This window comes from Falco peregrinus, chromosome 14, assembly GCF_023634155.1.
Source record: "Falco peregrinus isolate bFalPer1 chromosome 14, bFalPer1.pri, whole genome shotgun sequence".
Lineage (NCBI taxonomy): Eukaryota > Metazoa > Chordata > Aves > Falconiformes > Falconidae > Falco > Falco peregrinus.
In genome coordinates, this window is record NC_073734.1 from 22,850,668 (window position 1) to 22,876,822 (window position 26,155).

The following is a 26,155-nucleotide window of genomic DNA, read 5'->3' on the forward strand; positions in this document are numbered from 1 at the left end:
ATCAGTGGCCCTGTGTTGTCTCACAGGTGAATCTCCTGAATTCCTGGAAGCTATTTTCACTTATTGGCGAGGACTTGGGAAGGAGGAAAGGTGTAAGGGATAGGCGAAAGTAGTGAGAGAAATGCCAGAGCAGGACTAAATGAGAAAAAGGAAACACGTTTAATTAGTGTTTTCTGTAAAACTTTACAAATGTACAGCATAGTGCAAAAACGCAGTCTCAGCACGTCACCTTCAAGTGAAATTAACAATGTAAAAAGCCGAGGAACACAAGCTTGCTTCTTCACAGGAGTGGCTCTCAAATCCTGTTGTTCCTCTCTCGCCATCAAGCTCCAATCTCACATTTATAGTAGAGCAAAAAGCCTAAAGAAAAACCCCAGAACCATCTGAGTGGCTACTCGCAGCGAGTGCAGCCTGCCACTTGGCCCTGTACAAAAGCTGCAGCCTGAGGTGGTGTCAGCTGGCTGAGCTGCACCTTCGTCAACTTGCAAGTAGTTCTCCTAAGATGGCTCGTTTCTCAACCTCAACTAGACAATCCAGTAAGACACTGAAGCGTGTGCCGAACCTCAAGCATGTGATAGCCTTCCCAAAAATACAGGAAAACTACTCAGGAGCTTGACGTTAAACATGCGCTTAAATACCTTATTGGATCAATACATTCAGTGTTAACATTAAGGCAATCTAGCATACGAAGGTTCAGAGAAGTGTTGAACGAGGATAACATATGCTGTCTGGTGATAGGAAACCCCAGACAGTTTTCAGTTACCTCTGAGAAAAGTAAACAGAGCGCAACTCACTGGCTTTCCATCGCTGGAAATGACAACATACAGTGGCAAATGGGCTGATCTAGGCAAACTTTCTAAGCACAAATCTGTCAAAAAGGAAAACCTTGTCCGTGATACACTCGAGCACATCATCTAAATACCAGGCCAAGTCTAAATACATCATCTAGATACCAGGGGACTGCCAGAATTTTCCCTTAGTCCTGAACATGAAAACGGTGGCTGGAATTAATTCAGAAGCGCTTACAGCCTCGCTCCTGCAAAGACTGTGCCACCAAGGTGGTGACAGAGCTCCCAGCACACAGTAATTAGCGGGGGAAAAACGTGCTCAAAAGTGAATGTTTCTGAACTAACACATCTGTTCACATATTGATAAATGGATGGAGGAAAGGGCTGTGACAGGAAGGTCCATTTAAAACATGCTCATCTTGTTACGGAGAATTTGAGCCTGTGTTCATCTGATTGATTGACGATATTTTGGGGTGGATGCTGCTTGACCATTCAAGATGCTCAGAAATTCAGTTGAGAACGAAGAATCGCCATGGCAATGAAAGTGGGCAGAGCATTTCTTCAAATGATACTGGCACAGCTTACGCCGCCCTGTCTAAGCCCTTGGGAGGCCTGAGTTAGCTGAATTTCCTGCGTCTGTCTTACTGTGTTTGGGTAGCTTTCCTAAGGAAAAGCAACTCAATTAGAGGATACTGAGATAAATAATACATACTCATTAGAACTACAGCATAAAAAACAAAGCTCTGCTTTGTTGAGAAACTCAGTTGTCAGAAACCACATGGAAGAGAAAGATTAATTCAACCTTTGGAGGCTGGTCTCAGATGCACAAAGGACAGAGGAAAAAAATAGTGGGACATGGTGGACTAACCCTTCTGCCTCTCTCCTACACTGAGCAGCTGAGAGTCCTTCTAAAAAGGGGATCCAATCAATTAAACTGGTTCATCAGATGGTATACGTCCAACAGGCACATCTTCAGGGGAAATAGAACAGGTCAAGGCCAAGGAAAAAAGTCATTGGACTGGACAGGAAATACTTAGCCAGCACCACAACCCAGACCGCGCTCCCTTAGTCCTCTTTGCACACGGAAAATTCTGTGGACAGAAAAGTCTATCCTTTTTTTCCCTTTTTTTTTTTTAAGTACAGGGTGCCCTGCCTTTACGTTAGGGAAAATAGACTGGGCGGGGGGTGGGGGTGGGGAATCCCAAACAACAAACCCTCTCGACTCAGCATGGGATGTTTTGGGGTCTGTGATGGTCTGTAGCTCCCCTAGGAGCCAGTGGTCACTCGGAAAATGACCTTCTGCACACCCTGAGAGGTCTTCATTTTCCTACTCATCCTAGGAGGAAAAGGGAGAGGCACAAATACATCAAAACCAGATAATGGATAAAAGAATATTTTTAGAGCATTGACTGGCATAGAACTATTTTCCTATTTAAAAACCAGCATCCAGAAGGGTCAGGCATCTTAGCTAATCTGTGCTGCCCCAATAAAATCCAGCAGTTTGCTGTTGCAGACACTAGTCAGGATCACTTTATTTTATGAAGTCCCTGATGTACTTAAATTTTATTAGAAGATTTGAAATTGCTAAAAGCATTTTCAAGGAAAAAAAAAATCCTGCCAAGTTCCCACTCCCCATGGGAGCAAGCACCAGAAGCAGTATTTTGTTTTCAAACTGTTATCCTGGGCAAACACTGAAATCCAGGTGCAGGGGGGGTAAATGCAACAGCTACTGACTGTTTCCATCTACTCAAAGGGCACAAAAAGAAACTCTCTTGTGGATTTCTGAGTCACTTTTGTTTCTTTACATTCAAACCTGTGGATGCTTGGGTGGGTAGGAAGGAGATGATGTTTCTTGGAAGCTAAATCACTGGTTGTTGTCAGTTGAAGAGCTCAGGTTTAATGGGATATCCCCTTGGACACCCACAGAGGACAGGTAGGAAGCCAGATTTTCAGATGGAACGTAAAGCGATGAACTTTCAGGCAAGCTGATGACGTCATTTCCAAAGATTGACTGGCGATCAATGAGGAACTGCTGGGTGCTTTCAAGAATGACATCTTTCCCTAGGAATGCAAATGGACAAGACAAAACTCAGGTGTCTGGAAGGCAAGTTGCTAGACTTTAGGCATGTAGAAATGAAAAGTGGCAAATCCCCACTGTAACAGGAGGTAAGGGGCCTCACTCCAGGTGAAAAATGCTTGCAAACACTTGAGTCAAACGTGGACTCACTTAAAAGCCCATCCAAATCGATGGGAATGTCTGCAGGTTGCCAAGCTGGATTCTGCCTGAACGCTGAGGTGCCTCACAAGAAGCGAAGGAGGCGTGACCAAATGTTTGGAGACACTGAGAAGTAGCTAAGAGCAGTTTCTCCTCTCCTTCCCTCAAGAACTGTCTTTTTTGCTCATCTTTGCAGGTGACATCTCTCAGTTGCCCCATTATTCCAGCATCACACCACTGCATGGACCAGGAAGGCTTTGCAAACAGGGGATGCTCCTCTTGTGCCGTTCAGCTCCCCCCTGCTTAAGAATTCTCTCCAGCGTAGCTGGGCTTTTCATGCCTTTGATGCTCACACAAGATGCTGAGCTTAAGGTGGAAGCTGGGAGTCCTTGAGCAACACACAATACATCAAAACTCTGGGGTGGGCTCAGGTGGTTACCACACCAAACTAAGGCTCACAAAAGCTTCTCTTTCAAGTCTATCCTGGCTGAATACACACGAAAATAATAATATATAACTATTCCAAAACCAGGAAAACACTCCTAGATTCATAGCTAAGATAAATGACACACTTTATCATTGAGTCAGTGAGTGGGAGAAGATCAGCTGGGCAGTTTCCTTGAGGTCTGGTAGAAGGTCTGGGGAAACTGAGACGTAACGTTTGCCTCTGGCTGCTAGCACCCACCAGGTCCTGGAGAAACTGAGACATCACCTTTGCCACCTGCTAGCTGCCACCAGGTCACCTCCTCTGCAGCAGGAGCCGGAAGAGACACAGAACCTGTACAGTTCTTACCACCCCTACCCACCTAGATCCCCACATGGCTTTTGGGTGGCGATGAATAGGCAGAGAAGACGGTGGAGACACCGATAGATATGATGTGGCCCCAAGCAGAAACAGAGGGAGTTCGATGGCATTTAAACCTCTGTGTATGCCTCATACTTTTCCCACTGTTTAGCAACTAGCTTAGCAGTTGTTGTGGAAACACTGCTGACTGACAGCCCTGAAAATAAAATAACAAACGTGTTTTGTTCCCTCAAAGTGGCAAATGGTCCAGACATTGCATCTAGCTTCTGATGGATGTGTTTAACACCTTCATTACATCCCCGTTCCCCAGTGCGGAAGGGATGCTGGCGCTCCTACCTGGGCAGGCGTTGTTAAACGGTGGGTTGAACACTTTCGAGGACAGCTCAGTTGCATTCTTCTCCAGATCCACTGTGAGTCGCTGCATCTTGATGCAAAAATATAAACTACAATGTACAATTATACAAAGACAGGGGAGCTTGTTAGAACTAGGCCGCTTCTGCAGATCAGTGCTTCATCAATGCTGCACAACATCCACCAGTAACGCAAGCGATCCTCCCTGCCCTGCCTCTCCTCCCAGCCTCACCTGCACTTTGCTAAATAACCAAAAGCAGGTGCTTAAGGGCAGATATGCCTGAAGGAGCGAGCTAAGGCAGATGTAAAACCCTGTTAGTGCTGGCTAATACTGTGTGAAGCCCACCTCACACGAGGAATCCAGGCTAATGTCACCGTGGCTGTCCCTGCCCAGCTACCGCTCAAAGCCAACCCACAGACCTCTGCTGTCGGCAACAAATACGAAAGGAGTTTTCTTTCCATTTGCCTTATGACTGTCTTTAAATTAAAACTAGCTTTTGCTTGCGTAGTGCTTCTAGGTGCGGAGTTGCTGCTAGTTATTACTTGTAGGCTTCTCTGTGCTCATGACTTTCTGTAGGACGAACAAGCCTAAGGGTACGGAACGAAGGGAGGGAAATTCAGGGGACTCAGGGACTGGACTAATGAACACCACAGCCTCCCCCTTGGCCTTTTCTCTCGTGCAATCCTCTTTAAAAGAGACTGCCCCTTGCTTCCAAGACTTGCTAATGTTACCTGTCCCTTCAGACGTTCTTCTTCCTAATACTCAGGAAGTGGAATTAGCTAGTAAATTCAAAATTACTAAACTAAAATCTAAGGAGGGATAGTGATATCCTGAAGAAGGCTTAGAGACCTTCCACACTTCATTAGAAGAGATTACACTTTTGTTTGCGCATCTGCAGAGATGGCAAAATCATCTAAGTCTTTTTCTGACATGGCTGGCAGCCAGGCTCTGAAAATTCACCATCACACATTTGCTTCACTGTTCATTAAATCACTATATGCATTTCAGAAATGTCTGTGCCGATGTCAATTCCAAATGAATACTGCCAAACAATTTCTCCTTGTTTCTTCTGCACAGGTATGCATGAACCTTTATTCTAATTGCATTGTGGTTTTACTGCTCCAGGGATGGCTGCACTTTATAAAGGCAAATTTATGAAATACGAGCTTTGGCACAAAGATACTTTATGCATCTATGGTTATTAGTATGACATGACATTCATGCTAAGAGAAATTTTAGAGTGGCCAGCTTCAACTAAAGACTCCAGGACACCAACAGATCTCTGAACAAGCTCTGGCTGAGTGGAGAAGACAGTCAAGAGTGGAAGATAACACTCTCTGCCTGCCCTCAGGAGTTATGTACTTGCTGTGCTTTACAGTACTCTCCCCTCTGGCTATCAACTAAGCATTCTTCAGTTAAGCACAAGCTCTGCTTCATAATTATATTGTTATTATCATTATCATATCTCAGAAATAGACATCTCTTACCGGGGACAGACTGGCTTCCATTTCAGTCAAATTCCACTCACTCAAAGATAAATTGGGATTAAAGACCTGTTGGGAGAAGAATACGATTAGGGCTCTGAAAGGTGCAATGGCTCGAGATACTCATATCCTCAGCTCTTTGCCTTGGCTGTCTGCTGGCCCATGGCAACTTCTGCCCATGCCTGTGCTGCGATGCATTCAGTGAAGCTGCAGCAAAGGCTGGTGTGTGTTGCTTTGCAGCACAGCCAGAAGAGCAGGGGCTCAGCTGTGGGCACTTGTGCTGACCTGCCTGCCAGTGGATACTGCTGTTGCCCAGTGCCACAGTCATGTCGTAAGCCACAGCAGCTGTTTGTGTCGCTGCACATGCAAGTCAAAGCCCTTTTTTGCTGCTTTCGGGTCCTAGGACACTTCCAGGTTCATATGGGTTTTTTAAAAGTATTCCAGAACAGGGTGGCAGAGGGCAGATTAGTGCTGCATCAGTGCCTTGATGGCAATTTCTTGAGAAGTCTGAGCAGCCTGGGAAAAGGAGCTGTTGACCTGGGGCACAGTTTTATGATTCATTCTCACTCTCGTGAGGTTCAGTTGCAGAGAGAGAGAAGTGTGTCAGTAACAGGAAAACACCTCCTAATGAGAAATAAGAAACAGAAACCAACCGAGTAAGTAATAGAGCAGGCTATTAGAAAAGCTTTCTGGAAAGTCAAAATCAATCACGGACACTCTGGAACTGGCTTTAAGATTGATTTTTTAAAATGATTTTTTGTTCCTGTTTGTCCATGCAATCTTACCACATGCCTGCACCTGAAGCACCTCCTCAAGGGAGCATATCTTTGACATATAGATTCTTTTCTTAGGTACAGAATTACATGATTATTGGCAAAAACCTTTCATATGCTAACGATATGTACAAGGAGAGAGAGTGCAAAAGGGAGAAATAAACGAAATAAACAAACCTTCTGCACATGTACTTAAGAAAAAGGCCACCACCCACTTCTAAAGAAAAACTACCTGAGAACTGCAGGCAGATAAATATCTCAGCAGAGAGAGAATTTGGCATCGGCTACGCTTCCCAGAAAGTGAGGAACAGGGGAAAGCAGTAGAGCTAAACACAATGCAGGAGCATCTAAGATGCAGAATATGCAGAAAATAAACTAGCCCAGCCAAAGCAATTACCAAACTAGCTAGAGAGCCATATTAAACCTATTTTATGTATATGTGTTAGGTCTCCTGTTGATGTCTTTACCAAATGCACTGTGTTTTGTGCTCCTAGAAGTTCAAATGTGCATGTTTTCAGAAGAGGTGTAAAAAAGCATCACTGAAAGTCTGAAATCTTGCCAGTTCTTATGAAAAAGTCAAAACAGAGCCATGGCTCTACGGGCAGCATGGGACAGACCAAGTGCCACGCAAGAAGAAGCAGGCATGAGCCTGCCACTCACATCCAAGAGGCTGGCGGGCTCCAGGCCGTACTGCTGGCTCCGCAGCAGCAGCTGCAGCCCTTCCAAGCTCCAGTCGGTGCCCTCCAAGGGGTCTGAAATATCTGTTCTGAGAAAAGACAAGGGGAAATAGGGCCACGAATGAGACTTGCATGGATACAGACAGAAAGCAGGACTGAGCAGCCTTCCAACGTGAGGTTTACGCTTACAACCCGTTTTGAAAACCAGAAGTCCACTGTCAGCCTTGGGTTTATGCACTTGGTTTAATCCCAAAGTACAACCCAGCAGAGCACACAGGGGATGGAGCTGATGACAAAACAAGTGAGACTACTCCTCTCCTGTTGGGTTTGGGGGTGGGTAGTCTCTGCACATCTCCTCAAGACTGGGAAAATTAAAGCTTTCCTTAGAAGAAATCCTTCTAGAGAGGCACTGGGGATCCAGAACAGGCTGCATTCCCACCCTCTGGGGTCCAAGATGGCTGGATTACTATTAACTAATGGTTTTTAAAGGAGTGACTTTTGCCCGCAGGCTGCATTTATCAGAGGCATTCAGCTAAAGCAGCAACTGTGAGTCCCTGCTGTGCTTAATCCCCATAAAAGCTACCAAAATTTTTCTTAAAATCCAGAGTCTTAAAAGAAGGATGATTTTTCTTCTAGTAAAATGTTTTTAAGTAGCCAGTGGGTTCAGAAGGAGGAATTTGATTCTCTTTAAGGACCCAAAGGAAAATAGAAGCCTTTCTGCTAACGCTATTGCGTGTTTTGGGTGCCCCACCCCCAGGCTGCAGTTGCCATCAAGAATGAAATGTGCACTTCACCAACAAGCACGCCGCAGCCATGCTTTCCTCCTGCTGGTGACATCTGCCGTACACTCGCCCATGACATCGGTGCTTGTTGGGATCTCAGTCTCAGACCACGGCTCCAAAAATGCCCAAACCCAGGTAGCCCTCTGGCTGAGCCCAATGACACTGTGCTGACCCCCCTGGTAAGAGGACATCATCCTCTAGGTGACTGTCACAGGCAGGATACTTGTGACAGTCTTCAGAATAATGAAACTGGCTTCAGAATAATGAAACTTCCACCCCTCTGTAGAAGACTGCAGTGAACAGAACCTCCCAACTCCCCATCATCCCCTTGAGTGACCTCGCTTGCTATTTCATGATCTTAAAACATGATTTTCTACCCTTTCACAAAGCCTTGCTTTGGACCGACTAGCATTTTACTGAGCTGCTCTGGCTCGAGACAAGCACAGCAATGAAGCAAAATTGCACGAGTTTTCGCTTTTAATCAGAGATGGGGAAGCTGGGATCTCTTGCAGTGTCAGCTCCCTGGTGCTGGGCATCCACAGAGCCCCTACCCCTGTGAACTGTCTCCTGGGCTTCAAGGGTCCTCTAAGGAGGTGCCCCAGGTACAGGAGGGAGCTCACCAGGCTGCGATGGGCGACGTTGCCCCTGGCTGATGGGAAGAGAGGGCCACAGCTCCCCCTCGCCCCCCTCACCTGTCCAGCAATGCCCTTCTGCCTCTTCTCTCGGAGGGTTGGGAGGTCCCCGGTGGGGCTGCACCACAGCTCCCTTTGCCTTCCAAAACAGACTGAACCATGGCCACCGGCAGCACGGGGGGCTCGGAGCAAGCCCGGCAGCCTGGCAGGGGCACGTCTGGCTCAGCGGTGGCTTTCACTCCGGGGCTGACCGGCTCTTCCTTGATGAGCATGAGGCACTTCTCCCTGTAGCAGAGACAGGACTTAGCACCAGCACCACACGCGCATCTGCTCCGCAAAGGCCTCACGCTAGCGGGAAGGGCAATAGCACAAGGGCTTGCTTCTGCTTCCCACCAAACTGCCCCGCAGGGTCTTTCCATTCCCCTACGCTGGCCAAAGAAATCAGCAACCCTGTTTTCTTTTCAGAAAGCTCCAGAAGCATGCTCAGCTGGGGTAGCTTCAGTCACTCCGTCAGTCATAGCTGTAATGAACTTGCCCCATTCGACTGTTTTGCAAATACAGAAAACACACTTCCACATGTCAGGCGTTCCTCAGATGAGTGTTAGGCTTGAGACAGGTTAAAGGGTCACCCGGCTGTGACAGGAAAGTCTCTGCCCTTGGGACAGGGATGGGATGGGTAAAACCTTCCTGTGCAGGAGTTAGGTCTGGACCAGCGAGCACTCTAGAGATCCCAATGGCACAGGTCAGGATGCTGTGGCCCTGCAGGATTTGGAACGGAAGCTACCAAGTTCTGACAGTCCCAGCCAGGTGTTTCACTTATTTGGAAGGAGAGGTTTGCCTTTTTCCAGTGGGAGAGGCACTCCACATTATTCCTAGACAGACATATGACATCAAAATTTTGAATAGTAGGATTTTGCATGTAAAAATCTACTTAAAGGAGATTTTAGAGCTCCCTGTGAACCTGCACAACTGGAGCCAAAGTGACAAAGGCAGGTAGGCACAGGGCACAGAAAGCCACACTGAAAAATATTATCTTACAACACTTCCAGACTAGCTTTGCTGCAAGACAACACGAGTGTGTCACACACAGGGGATGGTAGGGGCCACTATGACGTTCCTCTCAGATCAGCTCCTCATTGTGTGAATCCTAAACTCCCACCAGAAGCTCACGTTGATTTAGGAAGTACCACAGCCCTGAGCTCCTTCGGGCCGTGGCTGGCTCAGCTTCTCAAATCATGCAGACACAGCAGAGATCAGAGGCCACCAGATGGCACTCAGTAATTAGTAGAAATAAGCAACTTATCTTGAAGGTTATATTCAAATTTTTCTGCTTTAGAAATGGCTTCCTGGGCTGTTTTTTAATCTGGAGCACTTTAGGTGCTTCTAGCTAATTTTATGGCTATGGTTTCAATTATGAGGCAGATTTACAGTCAATTTCTAGAGTGTAACTGCTTTGCCTCTGTGCCTGAGAAACTCTTTCCATGATTCATCTGTCTACTTACTTTCCACTGACATAGTTGCAGCTACTCTGCTACTAGCCCTAAATACAGTGCATGTCTGTGGCAGGAAGAGATAAGCTTTGCAGTATCTCTGCATTCAGTTCTTCAGTTACTGGGACCTTTTCACAGAAAAGTTGTCAAACATCGGAAGTTGTTGTGATGCAACCTTTCTGTTCTCATTAGCAGAAAGATGTACATTTTGATTCTGTTTCTTCTTTGTCAAAGCCGAAAGGAAACTTTCTTCCTCTCTCAACAAACCAAACAAGTGCTAGTATCTCATTATTTGATAAAAGTCTGAGACAGCCCCTGTCTTGAGAACAAAACATAAAAAACCCATGGAATACTTCTCAAAGAGGTGAGTGGAAGTTCTCAGCATGAAACTCATGACTTTGTTTCAGCAGTTATGCTGTTGTTATCCCTCTCTAATTCTAATAATCTGACTCACATTGCAAACTGGAGAAAAAAAGATATTCCAGCCCACCATCTTTACAGAGATTTGCAAATCAGACAGAAGCTTTGGTGGAATTACAGCCAGGAAAAACTATTTTGAAGTTATGTGTGTCCATACCCAGCTCTCCCTGGTTTTAATCACAAACAGGTTTACCTGTCATTTTCGGGAGGGGACTGCATATTTATTATGTTGGAAGGTGATGCTTCAGTAACATCCGATATGATGGGTCCTCCAGCAATTGCAGGGCTGTTTAAGCAAGAAGCAGGTTCTGTCGATGGCTAAGAGGAAAGCAAAAATCATATGGATTTAGCCTTCTGAGGCTCAGAACAAGTCCAACGCCCTTTCTGAGATAGTTCTGGTTTATTTACTGTGCCCTTGAGTCTTCCTGGTACAGAAACCAAGAAAGCTTTTACCTGCTATGCAATATTATAATTTTCTCTGGTCTTTCCACCCACCACACAGAGGTGCAGGTGTAAAATAAGCACTCTGACTGAAGCATCAGCTACCGAGAAGTTTTATCATGTCCAACATTTTGCCTAGACTGCTCAGCTTCCTCTGGATCCCACACAGCCCAGCAGGGGACTACGGGTCTCTCATGCCAGCTCAAGTATTTTTAACTGCACGACATCATGCGTCTGGCGCTGCTTTAGGGGCTTAGGGTAGTGGGCATCCCTCACCAACTGCAAAGGTCTGGCTCTGGTCAGAAAGATCATAGTACCCCCTTCTAGAACGTACTTCTTCCCCTCTGCCTTTGAGGTGAGCCAGGCTGGGGTAAGAGCACGGAGGGTTTGGTGTGCGGGGTCTGCCCTCCAGCCCACAGCCGCCCACGTGAACTCAGCAGCATGAGCGCACGCGTGCACGCACCCCTCCCCGAGACAGGGGAGCCGAAGAAATAATAAATGTCACTCAGCTTTGCAAACTCTTCTTTGCTGCCAAACTCTTGCCAAACTCCTTACTCTGTAATCTGTATCATTGCTTCAAACGTTTTTCCACCCTGGCCGAAGAAAGCCCACAAAGCTCAGAGGTGGGCACAAACATACCGACTGTATGAAATAGGGGTCGTGGAGGGGGTCCGCGGACAAATGCCGGCTGAACTTGGACACTTGTGGAGCTGAGATCCCGTTGTCAAGCATCAGAGGTCTGTGAAGACAAACAGGTCTGTTTTCCCAGCACATACTGACCGGTTCCTGGATGTTCATACAGGAAACATCTCTCAGCCAAGGGCTCTTTTCCCCTGGGTACTCTGTCCTTCCTCAGCTGTAACGTGCTTTCTTGTCCAGTCTTATGGACAAGGAAGAAAAACAACAGTTTTGGAGGAGGTCGCTGTTAAAAAAAGGGCCTTTGCCGTATAGAGAGGGACGATCTAGGTTTTCCAGATCTTATTTGAAATATGCAAGTAAAATAACCAATGCATATTTTGAGTTTAACAAATTCAATTCATACTTTCTTCTAATCGCTCGTGTTTTCAAGCTCTTGGCTGGATCCTCAGCTTGTTTAACCTGGAGGTAGCCACGCTGCAATTATTAGTGCAGTATTGGGAGACAGTGCAATACTGGGAATCTGGCCTCAGCACCAGGTCCCACGTGCTCAGAGCCTCTCTGGCACAACCACCTCTGTCCATATCCCTGCCCAAAGGGAACCCCTGCCACCCAGCACCTAAGTAATAAAACGGAAGAAGACACAAAGCGGAGCAGAGCCTAAACTCATTGTATACGGGCTTTTGAGAAAGGACTGACAGGCTTTTACAGATGGTCGCTGAGAAGAAGCAGCGGGTCTGTGTGCTGGGTCCTGTAGCAGGAGTGCTTTATGCTTAGTAAATGAAACCAAGAGAAAATGAGAAGGAGCCTCAAAATGGCATTGCCTTTCCACCAGGAAACTCCCTGGGTGGCAGGCCTTGGTTTTGTGATACGGTCCCAGAGAAGCTGGGAACTTCCTACACACCCACTATTGTTATGCTGTGATGATCCTATAAAACCGCCTAGCAAATCCCTCTTCTCCTCCCACTGTCCCGCAGTCATGAAAAGCATCCTCAGTGTTCATCTGGCGACAGGCACCAGGGAGAGCCAACAGTTTTTTCCACGGTAAGGTCTAACAGCCTTGACAGAAGATAATTCCTAGCTCCCTTCATCCTACAGGCACTGGAGCTGGATATGTTGGTAGAAATTATAGGTTTGCTCAGACTCCAGTTAGATCCTGCAGTGAAGGGTATGCATGATACAGCAGGACACAGTGACCATGACCGTGGCGCCTGAGATTGCAGTGCTGCCTAACAGCTTGGTTAACAGCCTTTTTCTGTTCTATGACATTAACTAAAGACACAGAATAAAAAAGGACATTGGAATCGCCCTGACATGGACCTTGTCATGGCATAATCTACCCTTCAGTACACACTGAGAAATCACAGCCAGCCCAATAGTTATGAATTTATACATGTCCAGCGTTCTGCTCCAGCAGATGAACATCCCCATCCAACATTTCTTATCGAGGTAACTTTGGCGTCTAACCCATCTAACAGCCTCCCGGGGCAGACGTGCCTGTGGGACCTACAGACCTGCCCATGCTGTCCAAACCCACCCAGAGCCCCCCGCCAGCACTGGGGTTTAAACAAAAAAACCTGGGGTTTAAAAAAAACTTAGAGATGCAGATACAGACATGAGGGCTGAGGCTCCTCAAAGGCAGCCCTGTGTGTTTCTAAGGAAGCAGAAACTCAAACTAACATGCACCGCACTGCGCAAATTGCAGCCGGGCTGTACCAGTGTGATCCCTCTACATAAGGAGGTCGATACGGTTGCTGTGCAGATAGTTCTGTGCTCTTTCAGCACAGTTTCTCACTAATTATTTGCTTTTTTTCAAAAAGCAGCAGTCTAAACAACATTTTTTGGGCTGCAAAGCTTTTACAGGAGAGGCATGACCCTGACCATGGAAATGAGAGATCAGATCTGGCACCTCATCTCTCTGCTTCCCCACTCGTGAACCTCAGTGACCCGGAGCAGCAGACATCTTCCCCCTGAGCCTTCTTCTTCGCTACCGTTCTCCTTGCGGTGCTTTTCCCTTCCAAAAGGCTCAGCAGTGGGGCAGGCAGAGGTAAGCGTGCCCAGCTGCTTCTACAGGTTACGGGCTCCTTCCTTCAGTCCTGTGTTTCCTTCACAAGCCTCACAAGAGGAGTCAGCCAAGGACAAGGACACTTGAAAGAAAATCAACTCCCTGGCGCAGCCGTTCTTGGGAAGGCTGGCTCCTTGCTCTGAGGGCACGGGGAAGCTTCTGAGTTGCCAAAGGCCACAAGGTAACACAGGTGGGAACTGGAGGCAGGTCCCTGCCCTCATCCTGAGCCACAAAGGCAAATCCCTCTCGGTAGCCCCTCTGGCCTCTTTAGATCACAAGCACCACAGGGCAAGAAATGCACGGCTGCTCTCCTGGAAGGCACGAAGCTTCCTGATTCAGGCTCCTCTCACTTGCCTTGAAAGGCTAATTTATGACTTTAAAGATACCCCTAAGCTAAAAATCTTTCTCCACGTTCCTCTCGGTAAGTCCTGCAGGCTACACATGCCACCAAACCTGTGTTGGATACACACCGCATGCGGTGGCTGCAGGTCCAACTAAAGACGTCTGTGGGCTGGCTGGAGCCAGCCCTCCTCCTGCTGATGCTAAGTGGGAAGACTGGAAGGTGTGGGACTGGTGGGGTCCTGCCCTTTACCCTCCCACTAGTTAGCATTCCCATCTCCCATCGCGCGCTCCGTGTTCCCCAAATAAAGGTCACAAGCTGACACGGTGCTTCTCTAAAGACCACTGAATGGGGCATGTCAGCAGGTCTGACTCGGCAGTTCAGCCCATTCATTTCCCATCACCATGGTGCCCTGGTCCGGTGACCGCCCGCCTGGGTGAGCTGAGCTTGTGCTTTTAGTGAGGGGGCAGCATTATGCACCCGTGAGCGTGTGTGCACCACACAAGGGCACTTACAGCTTCCTCTTTATCCCAGCGCCGCCGGGGCTTGATTGGAGCTGGCCGAACAGAAACTGAATCAGCTGTCAGGAGAGATCAAAATCCGGTGTTAATCAGCAGAGTGATTCAGCACTCCCTGCCCTCGCAGCCATTTCGCTCTCACGCGTTCCTCCCTCCCGCCACCACCCTGAAGCTGGGAGCGGCCACGAAATCAGGGAGCCAAACTGCCTGGGCCGTCGGAGCCAGAAACAGGACTAAACCCCCAAGGACCCAGGTGACCCGCCTGGCTTTCAAGAAATGCAGCCGGGTGCCTGCTTCGCGCAAAGGCCCACGGGATGCACGTGCTCAGCGCTTGCTCGCTCCGCTTCTCTGCCTGCAGGACTCCAGCTAGCCCTCTGAAACCCAGGGATCTGCCTGTGAAGCAATGCATGCAAGCATCCCTAGGCCTGGAGTTGGACTTGGCCTCTGTAAAAGTCTTGAGAGACCTTTGAAAGAGGCTTTTATAAAGCCTGACAAAGATTTTGCAAGGGAAGGAGACCAACTCCCAGGGGAGCCCCCGGCTGGAGGGCTTAACTCTCTCAGTGGAGCTTGTCAGCCCTGTGAAATGCGGTGTTGATGTAACAGGGCACTGAAAAGGGTGCAGCATGGCTTTGGAGAGCATCACTTAGCAACGTATTCCCAGGTCAGCTCGAGCCCAATGCTCTGCTTAGACCTCCAGACAAAGAGAGCATTATTATCCTTATATATCAAGCTGTCTCATACTTGTTGCCCAACATAACAAAACAGAGTTGCATAAATGCCTCTACAATGAGCGGTGGGGCTGCTGCAGCCTCAGAGCTGGAGGAAGGCTTGATAGCCTCATGCGTTTCTATCCAGTCCTATGACTGTGCTGCCATGTGAGGGTCAGAACGTGGCTCTCGGGGACTGGGAAACGTGACGGGCTCAGTCACGTCAGGACCAGCTGGGAATCACTGGAGAGGCCTTTTCCAGTACTGGTTATGCTAGATTTTAAGGCAGCCACCTGCTCCTTCAGTCTACAAGGCTGTACAGCAATTCCTCAACAGCACCAGTATCACCAGAAAACGTAACGGTAGCTGGAGGTGCCACTGAGGAAAGGCTGGCCTGTTCTGCTGCCTGCAGGCTCCTCTCTTGTAGAGAGGAAAGAGGAAAGTTTTGGGAAGGCCAAAGGCACCGGTACAACCAGAACACAGCTCATACGGGGCAACTAGTGAGAGTAGTGCTCTCTTGCTCAGGACTTTGGCAGAACAGTGGTTTCTAACGTCACAGCAAGGACTGGCAGGGTAATTAAAATCTTTCGCTCCAGGGCATCATCTGTGCTTTGTTAATGACCACTTTCCATAGGACACATAAGAGCATCACACCATTTCAGAAAGAGGGAAAATAAATATACTGTGATATCAGAGTATGGAGAAGATTATGGGACAAGGGGGGGGGGGGGGGGGGGGGGGAAACAAAAAACCCCAACCAAAACAGAGGAGGAGATATATACCATGCAGCACAAGTGAGTTTGGAGTTTATGTGAGCCACTACCTTGTTGATCACTTTCTGTTGCTGGGAGTGGTTCTGCCGGAGAGAAACAACTTCCCGCCAAAGAACTTCATTTTGCCTGAAAGCAAAACAGAAACTTTCCATGAGCACAGAAGCTGCCCAGCAGCCCGGGGTGCTGCCGGGAGCCTGCCTCGCTTTGCTCTGTTTGAGTGTCCCAAACGGGGTCACACAACTGATTTCCTTAGTTTTCCTTTGACCTCAACAGAGCTAGAGACCAAAGCATGGAGGAAAAACAAATGAAGAGAAACCGAGATGTACAGAGGAGAGTAATAAGAGGACACATGTGGTTAGTTTTCATGGAAAATCGGGGCCAAACACAGAGTTTCAGCAAGGCCTGCTTGAATGATCACCAAGACTGGTGGTGCCAAGCAAGCCCAGCCTCTCCACAACTGCCCCCAGCACCACTGAAGACCCGGAGATCCTAGGGACAGAGATCCTGTGTATCCTGCCTGCTGAACCTCATACACATGGTGGCACAAAGACACCTTTGGGAGTGACTAGAGCAGCTAAAGGGATGTTTCTGCATCCAAGAGCCTTCAGCTAGGAGGACTGTAATGATTTTATTAGTGGGAGTCACTGATTTCATCCAGCACAGACCTGGGGCCAGCTTGCAATGGCACAGAACGTATTTATGTTCTGTCTGCGAATGCAGCACACGGGTGCTTTACAGGCTTCCTTGAACAGTCAGCGCCAGAAAGTGGGATGGGGAGATTTACTGTGCTGCTTCCAAAGCTGGATGCCAGCCAAGCCCATGCTGCAAAACATTTTTGCCAGTCAGTTTATCTCAAGAGGATACAGATGTACCAAAACCCACAGGCCAGCAAAACCTACCACGCAGGTGAAATTTATAGATCCTGCTGGTTTTTTCATCTTTCTAGCACATATTGATGCTAGAACTGGGAAGACAGAGCCCAGGGCTTGAAAGAGCAGAGTAGCAGCCCTAGTGCAGCGGCTTGTACAGCAGGAATCTCCGCAGTGAACATTCCGTGTGGGTACCAACAGGATTTCCAGCAAAGCAGCAACCTTGGTCTGACAGCTTGCGCTGGAGTTATGCCCTGATGGTTCCTCCCTGGTGTAAATTTCTTACCATGGTTTCAGCCTGGGATTTCTGGTCTGTCTTAGTTTAGAAAAACTATTATTTTCATCTGTTGCATGCAATTTTGCCTTTTGCCAGATGGAGGAAGGGAGCAAGGAAATCGAAAGGGGGAATAAAGTAAAACCAAGGTCAAACCAGCGATGCTGGAATTCCTTAAAAATTAAATAAGATACAAGCCTAGAAACTCTTTCATTGCCACTGTACCTAGATGTCATGGTGTGATTTCATGCGCTGGACTTGATGATCCTTATGGGTCCCTTCAGACCTGAGATATTCTATGATTCTATGTGGGAGTCATTTAAAATTGAGGGAAGATAAAAATATTTATCTGTTGCGCATAAGGTGCTGGGCTGGAACGAACTTCCACCGTACGTGGTGTTCTCCCAATGCCCAGGATGCCAGTGTTGTCTGGTGGTGCATGAACAGCAGCTTTCATCATAAAAGAAGGTTTGGGGTCTTTTTGATTATTCAAGTGCTCCTTAAACAAAGTTCTCTGTAAAGTTCAAAATTTTGGAGGGAAATAAAAAACTCTCCGCATACACGATTTATAAAACCATATCCCTTCACTAAATTCCTAGTGCTCATGCCTGACTCAAAAGATTCCAGAGCCTCCGACAGCTGGAGGTCGGGCAGCCACATGCCAGCAACATCTCATCTGCTTGGTTTGCTCTTACACAACAATTTTGGCCACGTCAGAAGACACAGCCTTCAGAGAGACATGTCCATGGACTCAACGCTACAGTGCTTCCCACGTTCTTATATATTTCAGGCCAGTCATATATTTTGGAGGTGGAGGCTGAGGAGGAGAGGTATTTTTTTTATATTTTTAATAGCTGGAGTGGACACCACTGTATTTCTGCCAAGGACTCTTCTATGTGTAAGAGTTAGATTTATACCACCAGTTCTGCCTGGAGGAAATAGATATCTGATTAAAGTCCCCAGGTTATACACATATTTCCTACACAGGCTCCTCTGCGCTTTCCTCGTCTGTAAAGGGAAAACACGTATGAAGAGAGTACGTCTGCCTTTCACCAAAGACAGAGAGCCTGAGCGTTAATTCATATCTTGTAGATCATTGGGTCTGCATAGAAATCTACACGTTATTGTCTCCACAGAGCCAGCCCCTGGCTCCCCACGCATCCCTGGGAGGGAGATGTGTGAGGCTTCTCCTTCCAAACGTTCCCCCAGAACAAGCGCTCTAGAGAAGCAAACACGCACAAGAAGCAGCCTGAGTAGGATTCAACTCACTGCTTCATGTCCTGCACTTGACACTCCATGTTCTCCTGCTGACTCCTCAGTATCTGTACCTCGTATAGCAACCTGCTGAGGTCCTCCTGGCGCATCTTGGTCTCCTCACTTTTCACTACTGACACCTGAGGAAGAAAAAAAATCAAAGGTAGATTTTTACCAACACAAGAAGGACCACAGATGGATGGAGCTGTTGCTGTGGCTCAGGTGCAGGGCTTCCACCAGCCCAGCTCTGATGGGCTGAAATACCAGGACAGGCAACATGCACAAGAGTCTGAGCTATCCTTAGGGTATTCTTGCAAAGGCCAGAAGGATAAAACAAAGCAAAAAGCAGGACACATCCCTTCATGCAGAGGGTCTGTTGCCAGCAGAACATTCTCCACCAGAGTGGAGACTTGGTTTGAATCAGCTTGGAGGGGAAAAAAAGGAGGCGGGGGGGGGAAGGCATTTTGAGGACCAGAGAGGAATTGAAGTAGGTTGTTTGATTAAATCTTTCTACGTTAACTACAGAGAGACCCAATCCCAGCCTCATGTTTTACAGGGATGAGCCTGAGGTAATGCTTCAAATTGACATATCACACGTGGATTTCCAGAAGGCTTTTGCTAAAGTCCCTTTTCTGAAGTTGCTACGCTAACTCCATAAGAGAACAGCCCTTTTGGGGCATCACTAAGAGGGTAAAGACAGCAAAGAGAGGGCAGGAGGGGGTTCTGTCTCCTGCAAGAGCAGGAGATGACTGTTGGGGACCCCGCGGGAGTTATGCTGTGCTCATCCAGAAGAGTGGGTACAGGTTCAAAAGCAGAGTGGTGCGAAGCAAGCCTGGCCACGCAGCGCTGCACCAAGGCCACGCGGTGCTGAGCGGCGCAGCAACAAAACATGGGCAAAACTCTTGACGGAAGCCAAGCCCCGCACACCGAGGACCCCCGCCCCAAGTGTCTGGGTGTATGGAGAGGACAGGAACCAGACCACAGGGAGATCTTGGAGTCACACCGAGGAGCCTGTAGTGCAGGGGTCTGCGAGCAGAGCAAGCAGCTTGGGATCACCAAGAAAGGAATACAGCTGCGGTAGAAACCCTCATGATGCCCATGGAGTTGCTGTCCTGGTCAATCTGCCCCCCCCCAAAAAGAGATGTGGGAGGGTTAGAAAAGCCCAGGGCAGAGGGCCAGGGTGGCAGGCAGGGACAGGCCTGGGGGGACACGAGGTGTCTCCTGCACGAGGCACCCGAGGGATGGGCAGCAAGCCTTCACTGCTTCTCGCCTAGCACAAGGGCCAGGGAAACAAATTAAATAAAGACACAACAGCCTTCAGGCAACATCCCACACAGACCACCAGGGAAGTCGTGGGGACATATTCTGGCAGGGATGTTTTGAAAAAGCATCACGCAGTCTCTCCACACCAGTGGTGTGGAACCTTCCGGAACAGGGGTCTGCCCACTCCCGCCTCCCTGGCTGGCAGGTGCCCCCCATCCAGCACCCGCTCACCTTCCTCTTGATGTGCTCCAGGAGGTGCTCATGGCCCTGCAGGAAACAGAGGTGCTGGAACTCGGTGTCATCTCGCTCAGGCTTGACAAGACCCCCCTGCTCGATGTTCACCACCTTCCTGAAGCCATCTGCACGGAGAGGGCGGGGGTGAAGACCCCAGACCCAAGTCTTCCTCCCGCCTCCCACACTTCGGAACACATTTCTGTTCACTCCCCACCTCGTCTTTTGGAGCTGTTCTGGTGCTCAAGGCAGAGCTGTGCCCCCTCCTTGCTGCTGGGCATGCTTCTGGGACAGATCTCGGGGAAATCCAGCATGGGGGAGAGCCCTGTGCACCCCTGGCAGCCTCGCAGGCAAGCCCCCAGGCTCCCAGCTCTGCCAGGAGCTGAGCTGCCCGCTCCCACCGAACCTCTGCTTTGACTTGCAAGCCAAAGGAACTCAGGGGGAGGCTTTTCCAAGGCACAGACCAGCGTCAGGTGCCACTTCGGGGAAAAAAAGGTCACGTTCACATTTGGGAATCTACTTGGAGTATTTCTCTGAAGTCCTGAAAGGTTTCTAAACTGAATCTAAAGACAGGCTACAATTTACAATAGCGCTACTGTGAAGTTAAATCGTAAAGGTAAAACTTAACTGAGGAACTTTGAACAAACTCAGAAAAGAATCATCTTTAATACAGTGGTGGTCTAGATGTGGCTGAAAACTACACCTAAACCTCCTTAAAGGGTGAAAATGTCTGGTCAGCAAGGCAGGGCTTGCAGGGAGAAGTACTGCCCATTCTCCAGCCGCCCATACAGTGAGACTGGTAAGCTCCAGGGATGCTGCCCATGCAAGCAGCAGCTTCCGAGGGAGTCATGGTATCAGGCTGCTGGGAAAAGCCCCATGTAGAATAAAATGGAAAAGAAATAATAATATGTCGTCAAATCAATGCAGGAGAAGCTGAAAACCTGTTAGCTGAAATTTCTTAGCTCATCTTACAATGTAATCCAACCGAAATTCATGCTGGAACCTAAGGTCAATGCAAATCGCTCCCCTAGGATCGCAGAGGTGAGTCCCCTTTGGCAAAATCAGTAACGCCACAAGACCGCACAGCTGTGCGAGATCTCGGCTCTTCTACCCGCAGCTCCCCTGCATGCCTGCTGTCCCCGCCGCGCTCGCCGCCCCTGCCCCGGCTGCCGGACACGTGGCTCAGGCTCCACAGGCAGCACTTACACATGTTCAGCTGCCGGACGAAACTGGCCATGTTGTTGTGTTTGAAGTACTTGGGCAGCACCTCTTTGGCAAAGCGCCCTTGGTCGAAGACATGGAAGCTGGTGCCATTCTGCAAAGGAGAGAAGGACAGCAGCGAAGTCAGGGGAGCATCCCCGACCAGGAGAGGGGCCCAGGAGGAGGCGATTCCCTGAGTCCTGCCACACGGGAAGTCGTGCTGCCTGAATCGCCACCTTGAAGCTGAGAAGAGCGATAACAGCCTTCAATGACAGATGTCATGAATCCATTCCATTCTGGCCCAGTCACTCCTCTATGACTACAGTTCTGATCTTCTGCTAAGCTTTGCCACTGCTTAGTTGAGAGCCTCGGGTGTGAGAAAGAAACTACAGACACCTGCATCCCAATAGCCTGTGATCACCTCCCCTTGCATGGACCTCACAGGAAGACTGGTGTCTGAAACAGTTCCTGGAAAGTGGGAATTGCCATCATAACCGCCCGATCTGCTTGTGTAAGTCTAACTCCAACCCATCTGCTCCAGAGTGCAGCAGTCCTGGACGGAGCACTGCCTGGAGTCGTGTCACAAGAAACACAGCAAGGCAAGGAAGCAAATCATCTCTGAAGACATTGCACTGACCCAGAAGCTCTACGTGCCTTCTCTCGATTATTTTTGTAAGTACACAGCCACAAGGGCAACCCGCAAAACGCTGACAGTCATGCTCCACAGCCCGTGCTAGCAACATGCACGCTGACCAGCTAACGCATCCATTTCTGGGGTTGCATTGCCAGGATCCACCACTGCAGAGCAACGCGAAGTGCCCAGGCTTGCTGGCACAGGGCCACCGCAGGCCACGTGCTCTCCCTTGCCCTGTGCCGGGCAGCGCTGAAGCTGCCCTGAAACATTTTGCAAACAGCAAACCCTTTCAAGGGACAGAAGAACTGGCAATTAATTTGCATCTGTAACCCCCACTTAGGAACAACTTTTTCTAAGTCTCAAGCCTCAACAACCTCGGTGTCTCCAGGACATGGGGACAGACGGGAACCACCTTAAATCCTCTCTCTGCTCCGGCTGGGCGGGCAGCACGGGGAATTTGGAAGGATGGAGAATTGTGATTTCAGACCTGGAGTTTGAGGCACAGGTGGCATTTTTGTACGCCTGCAGAGAATGGCATCCAGGGGCTCGCACTGGCTTTGCCTGTGGAGACAGAGATGCAAAGAGCTACCTGGGGACCCCCCCAGCTGCACAGCCACAGCTCCCCACAGCTTTATGGAGGGCCAGGCAAGATGTGGAGACCTATGCCAGTGCAAAGACAACAGCAGATATTAGGGATTCACCAAGCTCAGCTGCAGCTGAGTTTCAAGGGACAGCTAGCTAAAGACACCGGGGTCTGCATGGCACTGGCAGGGAGGGCTCCGAGACCCGGGAGCACAGCTAGGGGCATCCTCCTGCTGTGTTCAGCACTACTACCGCAGTCAAGTGGGGGCGTCAGCCTGGGGGGTGTTTCACAGCGGACTGGGCTTTCATAGGGGAGGACGGCATTTTGCAAGGGCTCAGTCTCTGCGTGCAGCGAGAGCGTACCAGCCGTGGGGGGTCCCACCACGCACCCCTCACAGGCTCTGTAGCTGCATGGGTGCACTCAGGGCTGCCTGCAAGTTCCTAAAACAGGGAGAGTAATCAGGAACATGAGAAAGCTCAGTGACTAACGAGGGGCCGGTGTGTGCCTGCCCATGGCCAGAAAGCCACCAGCCGGCAAACCCTGCCACTCTACTCCTTGCCACTACATTTCCGTCACCAAATGGTGCCAGTTCCCTCCTCGTTTGTCAGCTTTAACAATTAACCCTGCGTGCCCATGAACACATGACTTTGGAGCTTTGGAGGGGACAAGGAGTGTTCTTGCTCCTCATTCCCTCCTGCGAACACCAGCTGTGTTTGCCTCGACAGTGCCCTTTGACTGCCACTGGGGCCTTTCCTATTGCTCCTTACGCCGTGCAGCAGGAGAACGGGCTGACCAAGCCCTTCGGAGATTCACTAATAACCTGGAGTTATCCTCACAGACTGTGCTTGCAGAGGTGACATAGGGACCAGGGCTTCCCAACAGCAAAACGGCTGCCCTGGGGCAAAGCTGGGTTGCCCTGCTCGTCCAGGGCTCCCTCTGTGTCCCAGGCTGGTACGCTCGCTGGATGTGAAATGAGAAGCACAAGGGGTTTGTGTACCTGAACGTCTCCTTACGGCCTCTCTTGCGAGGTCATTCCTTTGGATTCGGCGCTGCAATGTTCCCAGATGCTGGCACAGCCAAAAGGGTCCCTACAGACACAGGGGATGTTGGAGCTGCTGCGTGTTCGCCGCTGAAGGGTGTGTGTGCCAGTTGGTGGCTTGCCTGTCTTACCTCACAAGCTGGGAGAAGCTTTGGAAGTCTCCCCTGCCCATGGCAAAGTTGACTCTGCAGCACGTCAGTCTTGGCAGGTGCCTTGACTCTTTTTGGCAGACCCCGTGGTGACAGACCCTGTGCCCTGCTCAGGCAAGCTACCCCAGGGATTTGCTAGTTCTTCCTACCTGCATCTTCCATTTTAAAAATCCGTTTAATCACTTCTTGTCCAATCTACTGTGGACACAGACAGACTTTTCCTTCCCACCTTACAACAGCCTTCAGTGTATTTATAAACCATTACCACGTTTCATAGGCCCTTATAGGTCCTTTTTCTAAGAGTTCTGATTACATCCAGAACTCTTAGGCTTGCACACAATTTCTCAGCTCCTGATGGATAGAAGAGGATGAACATGGGAAACATGGGAACACGCAACATGAGAAACTTAGACATCCAAAAGCCTTACCAAAACTTCCCAAGAACATAGCTGTAGCCTGAGTTAGGGTGCAGGGAAGCAGAGCACAGTGGTGGTAGGCAGTCGAAAATAACCATGGGGTGAGTGTAAGAGAGAGCGGACTGCTTATGCATTTTATAAAACCCTTCCTAGATTGAAAGCCTGGATTTAAAGCACACCCCACCAGAACCTGGTGGTTCTCAGAGGTATGGCCATGCAATACCAACATCAGAAAGCAACCATCACCTTGGATAAGAATGCAGCTCAAATCCTACCTCCAGTTTTGAATGAAAACTCTGCTGGACACAAATGCAGGGCAGAAAGGCTGCTTTAGACTTTTTTTTCCCCCCCCTTTAAATCTGCTTTTGCTATAGAATCTTGATTTTGGAGAACAAGTTTATGCATACAACTTATCTGATAACTCCCTGCAAAAGACAAATCACACTATTTGTAGCAAAACTTGGGTCAGAAGCACAATGTAGTATCAAAATGCTGTAGGAGGGGGACAAATAAATCATTTGAATTCTCTGATTGCCTCAGTGACAAATAAGAAGCCAAAGCAAAGCAATCTATCCCTATGGAGCTGCACAGACAACAGATACACACACCACCATGATCATCACACAGAATCGTTGAAAAATCGAGTAAAGCTCTTCCAAAATGTGATTCTGGGTGCCAGCTCGAGATCTCTTTAAATTATAGGTTTTAGCCTGAGGTCTGCATGCCATTTATCAGCTGCCTTCTCCCAATATGTGAAATAATATAAACAGCAGTGGAATTTTTTAAGAGCTTTGCACCTTTTCTAGGAGATTTCAGGGAACTGCCGATTCAAGCAAGGTGAAAATCCTCTCTCTTGGAGTCTGGATTTTTAGAAGATTCGACATTAGACACCCTTTAAGATGCTTCAAGTGAACTGTGGAAATATTGCTATTAAAGCACTCCCAGTCCAGTCATCCCTTTGAAACAGAAAAGCCACAGTATTGAAGATAAATAATATTAAGTACATCCAAAAGGCCCCCAACAAACTCTGAGCCCTTTCACCCTCCTGGTTAGCTGGCCAGCATTTCCAAACCAAAGGTGCTGTGCACCGCGGTACTGAGGCCTCGCACCCGGGTTTTTCCCGGTGTCGCCGGCACTGACACGCAGTAGCCATCGTACTTACAGTGCTCCAGCAGATGAGGTGGTTCGTTTCAGGATCTTCCACCAGCGTCCAGAGTTTGGTTAGGAAGGCTGGCACATTGCTGGAGTAGCCATCCATCACCAGAGAGCTGGGCGAATCCTGCATCGTTTTTCAGTGTCCTGGCTACACTAACCCCATCACTCTCGGCGTGCCTGCCTCCCTGCACGCGCCTGCCTCCGGCAGAGAATGAACCACGGAATTTTATCCCAGGCCAGTGGAAAGTAGGCTCCCAGGGAGTCACATCAGCAGTGCTGCTCACACTCTTAAAAACTCAGCACAATGCGATGGCATCACCAGCCCCGGAGAACAATACACAGAATGAAAATGCACTGCAGCCGATCTCACAGAGCTGTGAATAAATACGCAGCGTCATGCAAAGGGACCACGTGCTGCACACCTTATGCTGGGAGGTTAGCAAGTCACCGGAGCGAACCCTGCTGAGAGTCTGTGGGATGCCCAGGCACGGCAATGCCAGGTTTGTGAAGGCACCTGAATGGTTATTTTGGAATTTTCTTGCCCTAAACTTTGGCCCGCACAGATATACAAAGGCTGGCCAGACCTCAGGGCTGCACATCTTTGGCAAGGTTTTGAAAAGTCAAAACTGTAAGCTGGTTTGGCTACGGATCTTATGTTATTTGTCAAGAGAAATGATTTGGCTCTCGGGTGAGAAGAGAGGATGATAAAAACAGCTACACAGGGAATCTAGATGACTATATGCTTCATTATTATTATTATTATTATTATTATTATTATTATTGCTTTGTGCCAGGATCATTTCAACTCAGAAACTCCTCTTCCGATAACATTCACCAGAATCTTTGGCACAGCAGAGCAGCACACCCATATCCTAATTCAGATGCATGGTAACGCATGTGAATGCAGGTATCGGGTGCAAAAACTGTCACCACTCTTGATTCTCCTACGAAACACTAAGAATATAATAAAAGCAAAGGTCTTTGCAAAGGGCATTGAAATTTTAACCTGGAAATCCACATTCCTGAGCAAAAGAAAAGCAAGATGGACAAGGGGATTTGCAGGCCATGTGCCTTTTATTACTATCTTCTGAATATTTTTCCTTAAGTATTTTTCTTCCTGCTTGTATTTTCTAACATAACTCAGCTCCTGTTATAACCCTCCAAGCTGGGAGTTACATGACAAGTGGGTA

At 48.6% G+C, this 26,155-nt stretch overlaps 1 protein-coding gene across 1 annotated transcript; it reads right to left on the reverse strand.

Annotated features, from left to right (window-relative positions):
- Positions 1–142: 142 nt before the first annotated feature.
- Positions 143–25,736, reverse strand: HSF4 (heat shock transcription factor 4). The gene is made up of 13 exons (XM_055819029.1): positions 24,973–25,736; positions 20,996–21,104; positions 19,790–19,917; positions 18,311–18,435; positions 15,949–16,024; positions 14,416–14,480; positions 11,499–11,598; positions 10,612–10,736; positions 8,569–8,793; positions 7,078–7,183; positions 5,648–5,713; positions 4,145–4,232; positions 143–2,849 (listed from the first exon to the last, which is right to left on the reverse strand). Exons 1-13 carry the CDS (start codon positions 25,093–25,095, stop codon positions 2,653–2,655), a joined length of 1,533 nt encoding a protein of 510 aa, XP_055675004.1. The 5' UTR covers positions 25,096–25,736; the 3' UTR covers positions 143–2,652.
- Positions 25,737–26,155: the final 419 nt, after the last annotated feature.